The sequence below is a fragment of the Apium graveolens genome, chromosome 10, assembly GCF_009905375.1.
Source record: "Apium graveolens cultivar Ventura chromosome 10, ASM990537v1, whole genome shotgun sequence".
In the NCBI taxonomy this organism is placed as follows: Eukaryota; Viridiplantae; Streptophyta; class Magnoliopsida; order Apiales; family Apiaceae; genus Apium; species Apium graveolens.
The window spans coordinates 192,207,469-192,215,101 of record NC_133656.1 but is presented as its reverse complement, the minus strand read 5'-3'; the positions used below and the strand labels follow the sequence as shown (position 1 = coordinate 192,215,101).

Here is a 7,633-nt window from a genome sequence, read left to right as displayed (position 1 = left end):
ACTATTGCTGAAGCTGTTGACCCTGACAGATTCTCCTACTCGGTTATCATGAAATATGTTAAAGATAATCTCGGGTATAGTAAAATTAGAGGCGTATATGTAAAGAAACAAAGTGGTGGCTGGAAATGAATCACTACTAACGCAAAAGTGATTAGTCTTGGAAAAGGTATGAAAAATGGTTATTTCCTAGATCTATATGTTGACAGGGTTGTTGACAAAGCTATTGATGGCTACATTTCGTAATTACTGTTGTGTGAGATTGACATAATTTTTAATATTTTTTCGTAATTACTGTTGTATGTAGGTGTTGATTTCCAGTTGAAAAGAAAGTTTGTGATGGTAGAAGAAATTAAACAATAACTAGATAAAAAGAAGTTGGCCAAGGATGCATATGAGCAGAAAAAAAAATCAATTGAAAACGTACCTGATCAGCAGATTAACAAAAAAAGAAAAAGAAGAAGTGATAACGAGAAAAAAATTGCAAGTGAGTTGACGGAGAAAAAGAATGCAACTGAAAAGGAGAATAATAACGCAAGTGATAATGAGCTCCAGCAGAAAAAGAACCCAAGTGAAAAGGAGATGCCAGTTCCAAGTGGTAGAGAAAGCAAGTGGCAAGGTATAATTTTTGTTATGTCCGTTTCATTATATCACATGGTATATCACACACATTTTTGAGTTTATAATATGTGGCTTTAATTCAGACCAAGGTTGTAGATTATTAATTGAAGAGAAGGGTCAAAGCCGAAGAAAATCAGAGAGAAATAGAAAAGCTGAAACTGAAGGAAAAGGCAGCTGGGTTGGGCGAAACTACATAATCCATGAAGAAATTAAGAAAAAAGGTTGTAGAGGTATGGTCTTATCTGGAATTGTAATTTGATAGGCCGTATGTTTGTGGGCATGACAGTTTAAGTGAAAAGGAAAACGTACATGTTATTCTTTCCAGTGTATGATATTGTTATCTTTAAAAATAATATCATAAGATCACTTCTCCTTTGTGTTTTGACCGTATTTTTGATTATATAGCGCAAAAGGAGGGTTGAGAAGGGAAAGGATGTCACGGTCAGACGAACGATGCGTTCATTAGTTAATAATTCTCAAAAGGTACAATTCTAAATTTATTAAACTTCACAGTTTTTTCCCCGACTTCTGGATTGTAGTTTGAGGTTATCTATTTTTTTGTATTTTTGCAAGGCTACTGATGGGGTGAAATCACCACCTACGTCCTTAAAACCAGTTGGCCGCCATCCATCCCCTCCACTACTTCCACCCCCTCCACTACCTGTTGATCTCACCAAGCTAGAAAGGATTCCTAACAACCAAGGAATTGGTACTATGGATTCATACTTGGAAATTCAAAAACAGAAAAAGGAAATGCAAAACACACATGACAAGTAGGTGGTGACTACTAATTTGGATGCTCATTATTAGAACTTTGCACCCCTGACGGAGACATTGGAGACATGTAACTTATTGTCATTTTAAGTAATGGTTTCACTCAAGATGAATCCACTAATTTGTGTCTACTTTCATATAGGTAAAAGTAGTACTAAAAATCAAAGCCGTAGAGGACCTACAAAGATGAATCATATCTTCACACGAAAGCTCGAAGATAGGCCAATTATCTGCCTAAATTATGAATTCCATCCTTACTCAAAGAAAGATAAAGTAGTTAATGAATTGAGTAGTTTTTTGGGGACGATAGCAGGGTTATATATTCCACTGAATTTTGTTAATTGGTTTAGAGTTCCAGAGGAAGAAAAAAATGGCTGGTGGGAATATGTGAAGGTAAAAATCACTATTTTTTTTTAATTTTTTTGTTCAATTTTCACTATATTTTAAAAGTGAACTAGTTATTAATTATTTAGTATATACTTAATTAACATTTATAATTATTTATTTCACTTGACAAAGTACATTATTCCAGAGGAAGGGAAATATTGGGTATTGAATATGCTGGATGACAACTAGTGGGTATACAAAAGCCGTGTTAAGTCACGATACTTTAAGAAGTTTGACAATGATATGGACCGTATAATAAGAAAGCCTGCAAAAATTCCATTGGAACAGTTCATGGTAATTCTCAAGTACTGGAGTGACGAAGCTATGCAAGAGAAAGCTAGAAAAAATGTAGCAAATCGGAAAAACGTGACTGATACTCATACTGTTGGTCGTACTAGTTTTGCCCAGCTTCGTAGTAAAATGGTATGTTAAGCCACTGATCTGTTTTTGGTGTATTGTATTTCATTTATGTACGAATACTCATTCTAGGTTATTTTTTCGTAGAAAATTCCTAACTTGGATGGTGAATATACAACAATTGCTGCAAAGCATCAATTATATCCAAAAACTAACAAGGGTCATACAAACAGGGTAAATATTGTTTATACATATTTGCAGTTTTTTTGCCGATTGTTTTATTACAATTATTTAATAATAAATTGGCATATATTTACAGGCAATCCTAGATCATGAATTAGCCCGATGATGATAATGAAAATAAGGCAGAACTTGATTTTGAAGCTCATGGACCAAACTAGCTATTGGGAAGAAGTGGCATAATAAGGAAATCAAACAAAAAGTTGGCAAAAACTTGCCACACAGATTCTGCAGATGTGGAAAAGATGAGGGAAGAAATTGCTGTTGAAATGGACAACAAGTTGAATAAGAAGCACAGGAAGATTTTGGGGAGATTGGCAGAGATGAATCCTGCTATAAATGTCAATATCGACGAATTATGTTTCAAAAGCTAGGTTGAGGCTGATGGATCAGATGACGATGAGAAAGACAGAGATGATGATGGGGACGCAAACGGTGGTGGAGATGAGAGCGATGAAGATGGTGCTGAGGTCGATTCAGATGGTGGAGACGAATCTGCCTAGCTAGCTACTTGATCCTCTGTTATGTCTTATTTGAACTTAGTAATTTTCATTATCTAGCTCCGTCTAGCTAGACTAAGTCTTTTGTTTAAATTATTCCTTGGACTTTAATGGTAAATTTACTTATGCGACATAGATTGACATACTTAGATTGGAAATGCGTTGTAACATTGCATTCTAACGGTCATGGTACCGCTTTTGGATTGTTGGATCTTGATGATTGGGTTGTTACTGAATAAATTTATCTAATTCAAATTTGTGGCTTATTTTTCTGGCTATATTCGTTGCTAAATCGACCAATTGGAACGCACTCAGGTGCAATGCCCAATTTTAGCATATTTGTTGCCATAGGCAAGTGTTTCTGACAAATATTTGTTCCTATTTCCTTTTTGCATATTGATAACATAAGTGTTTCTGCTCTTTCTTATAATGTATTGCAAGTATTCCCGAACTCTTTTCGTATATGTTACAAGTATTCCAAATAGTTCTTATTATATATTGCAACATATATAGCACATAAGGGCATGTTATCTTGGCGTTTCTATAAGGAATCTATAGTGTAGTGTAAAACTGGTTACACACACATTAGCGGATTATAATGGAATTACAGGTGTGAGATACGAGATAGCATATAGGCTACAAGGAGATTGAATGAATTTCCAAAGACCTCTTCATCAAATGAAAAACTGATTGTAAAAAAAGTACTTAATAGCCACATTAAAAAAATTAGCTAATTATTTTTCTACCATTGATACATATTTATTATAAATTAAAGTATGATAAATCATCACTAAAATATTTGAATTTTGATATAGTGATGTATCACCGGTACCCAAGTATTATATTCACCTATGAATTTTGATAATTTTCGACATATGCCTCGAATAACTGGAAGCTCTATAATATTTTGAAGTTTAAATCAATAAATGATATTTTTAACTATTTACTTTAAGGATTACCGTGATGAAGTCTTGCATTATTTCTTCTAGTAACTTTTTTATACAACTTAACACATAATTAATATAATATAATATATATTTTACTAATTAGACAATCAAATAAATATATGGGGATATCTTTTAATGGTCATATATACAGGAAAATAATGATAACTTATGTTAGATTTTATCATGGCATTGTTGTTTAATCATAAAAACTTTCTTGTGATTGTCGTGAGAATAGAGAAATCAATAATGGTACACGTGTAGTCTTCAAAACATGTTAGATGCATCAATCATCTAAATGAGAGAACACAATCTTTTTATGTTTGTATGTACAATTGTAGCATGCTATTGAGTACTTGTAAGCCTTCTTGCAAGCACGAGTTTTGTTGGATATGCCTAGGACCATGGAAAGCATATGATCCTAATGCGCGTAAAGGATGATTATTATAAGGAGACTTTGAGGAAAGGAGAATGTGAAGTTGTTTGGCCTAGAGCATCGGATCAGGAATACATCTAGAGATATGCTCCTTATTATGAAAGGTGGGCTACAAATTAAGAGTCAAATGAGAAAGCATTAGCAGATCTAAGCGAGATAAAAAATAAGAAACTTAAGAACCTCGAGAAAAAGCAATGTCAGCGAGAAGAACACCTAAGCTCTTGGGAGCAGATTGTTGAATGAAGGCAAGTGTTAAAATAGAATTATGTTTATGGATATTCTATGCCACCATAAGCATATAAGAATTTAGAAGATATTTTTTGAACTTTCTCAAAGGTTTAGAAAATGAGCTATCTGAAGTTGATGCTACTCCACTTGACAGACGTCTGGCCGTGTTAATATTGTACTTCTCTGAATGATGGTGACCATAACATGTGCTAAGGGTGTTTGGTGTGTAAAGGGGGCTTGAAAAGAGACACCATTCAAAAATTTTGAGGTAAGAGTTTCGTCAAGGTAACGTGATAAAAAAATTTCTTATTTTTCAAGTTAGCTTAATTTAAGAGATTTATTAAGTAGTTGCTACTGTTTTGGTTGCAAGTGAACTGTTTTTTTATTTTACCTTATATTTCATATCACATAGATTTTATTTTCCTTATGTTAGACAATTCATACGTTTTAGCGTTTGTTTGATTGGAATGTGAATGTAGTAGAATTTCCATGAAGTATTTTAAGTCTTACTCCCTCTGTCCTCCTAGAAAGTATACATTGGGGGACGGGGAGCCGACACACATTTTAACGCTCCTTTATAACATATTTGCATAAATTATTTTCATTTTTTTTCTTCTGAATTAAAATTTGATATTTGAAGTTTAATACAAAAAAAGAAAATTTTAAAAATAAATTAGGGAAGTATGTTTTTTATTCACCTTAAAATGCGTGTCGAACATTGAAAAAAAACTGTATACAATCTGATGGGACAGAGGGAGTAGAGAACTACTTATAGACTTATAATATTATGTTACAAGTTGGGAAATGAAAAACAAATTAAAATAGTCGGGAAAATGGGGAATTCTGAAAATTGAACTTGGAACCTCTCACGCCCTAAGCGAGAATCATACAACTAGACCAAATGCCATCATGGGTGCAAACCAAAAAATAGTTTAGAACATCTCTATCACCCCTAAAAGCGGAACAAGTAACACAAAAAAATTTGAAGAATTCCATTGCCTGGTTTTTGTCTTTAATCCAAAGAGTTTCTATCGGAGAACATTAATTTTGTAGCAAACAAAATTATTTTGGTAGCAAACACTTGTCTAGCTATCTCTCCTATTTTGAAGTATTGATTATGGTTTCTCTTATAATTCACTGGAACTGCACTTACCGCATACCTCTTTGTTTCTAATTGTTGGCTCTGGCTTGGGGGTCAAACGTATTAGAATCTATAATATTATTGTAAATAATAATTGAATATAGACATTAAGAAACTAATTTTTGATGAGGAGCCGAAGAGCTGTAAACGTCCATCACATCTCGAACCACAAATGGATTAAACTACTAATCCATTTCGAACACGTTCATTTAATATAAAGAGAAACATCCTCAGACTACAGATGTCCAATTCCCTGCTCACAATTCAAATTATTATATATGTAAATGGCGACATACTATTATTACATATTTGTATAGTTTTAAATAGAATCCATCAATTTTTTATTCTTTTTTATTATAAAATTTCATATCCAGAATCGCTAGAAAACGCATACATAATTCAAAGAAGAAAGGAATATACTGGAGGGTGTTAATCAAAGTTAAGAAACTATAAACATAATGTTATACAATTTATGCATTCAGTCACATATATGTGTTTCTTTGGTGTTTTAACCAATTTTTTTACATAATATTGTACACGGACCATAAGTATAAATTCGTCTTGGCCCCTATGGATTACACTGAAGACTAGAGCAAGAGTGAACCGTGTAGTTTATGCAACTGCTTCTCCATTGGTTCCATCACAATACTTGCAAAGAAATCCCAACATTCCCTATAATTTCAAGTTACCTCTTCTATTCATTGTATCATTATTCATTTTGCTAAGAGAGGACCATCAAATGAATTTAACACAAATGAATTTCTAAATTAGAAGTTATTATATTTATTGTGTTTATTTAGAGGCATATCACCATCATGAAGTAAAAACTTCAATCCCATGCACCTCCCAGTGTTATTTAGTATCGCATACCCCAATTTATTCTAATAAGTTGAGTTGAGGTGGATAATTAATTTCAAAAATTCACATTTAACATGTAGTCATAACAAACTAGCATTTAAGTCATAATAAAATCATTATCAGGCAGTGCACGATTACATGTCAAATAAAAATTTATAAAACCGGTTACACACATCAGCCGATTAGAATGGAATTACAGGTATGCCATACAAGATAGCATATAGGCTAGAAGGAGATTGGATGATTTTCCAAAACCCTCTTCATCAAGTGAAAAATCAATTGTAAAAAAGTATTTAATAGCCACATTAACAAAATTAGCCAATTATTTTTCTACCATTGATACATATTTATATTAGAAACTAAAGTATGATAAATCATCACTTACATATTTGAGTTTTGATATAGTGATGTATCACACATACCAACTATTATATTCACCAATGAATATAAACATACATGATTAAATATGATAAACAGAAAAATAAAAATTATGGCATAAAGACTTTGCAATCCAATCTCCCATATGGTTAAGGATCAAGCTAGCTCAAGTTTCCAAGTTATTGAAACAACTCATTGTATTCACAAATCATAATAATATAACTAACCAATAATATAAAAGAGAATTGTATCACTAATTTTCTTCAATTAATATGCATTTCTGTTTCTATGAATACAACATAAAAAACAAAATCTATATAATCTAAGGATTGTTCATGAAACATCATCATCTTAAAAAAGTTAATTTCAAATAATGATGTACCATGAACATCCTCAAATTATATGGATTTGATAAATTATAATACATTTTTGTTTACAAATTTAAATCTTTTTACACCATCATTATATGAGAGGTCTTCTTACTATCATTTTATACAAGAATACATAAATAAAAGGACACTCTTTGATTTGTAATTTGTGTATCAAGAACATAGATTGTGCACGTTAAATACTAGAATACAAAGATATGAAAAAACAAGTCAATAACAGCTGTATACAGATATACTCATTTAATTTTGTGATATCTGTATCCAGCTGTAAAAAATAAAATACAATTTTTTACATATATTTATATATAATGTATTGGACAATTTTGTTATGACAATAATATGAAATACATATTTTTTATTATATAATATGTAATTTAAATTGA

At 31.8% G+C, this 7,633-nt stretch overlaps 1 protein-coding gene across 2 annotated transcripts; it reads left to right on the top strand.

Moving 5' to 3' along the window:
* The first annotated feature begins 324 nt into the window (after positions 1-324).
* On the top strand, positions 325-3,032 carry LOC141693640 (uncharacterized). 2 transcript variants are annotated; one of them, XR_012563169.1, is made up of 8 exons: positions 325-616; positions 702-848; positions 1,024-1,101; positions 1,192-1,391; positions 1,535-1,785; positions 1,912-2,202; positions 2,284-2,370; positions 2,456-3,032. XR_012563169.1 is itself a non-coding variant. In XM_074498795.1 (8 exons), the coding sequence occupies exons 2-5, from the start codon at positions 819-821 to the stop codon at positions 1,536-1,538; spliced, it is 312 nt and encodes a 103-aa protein (XP_074354896.1). In that variant the 5' UTR covers positions 325-616; positions 702-818; the 3' UTR covers positions 1,539-1,785; positions 1,925-2,202; positions 2,284-2,370; positions 2,456-3,032. The 2 variants fall into 2 exon arrangements, 1 of the variants encoding a protein (XP_074354896.1); XM_074498795.1 differs by having other exon boundaries at positions 1,925-2,202.
* Positions 3,033-7,633: the final 4,601 nt, after the last annotated feature.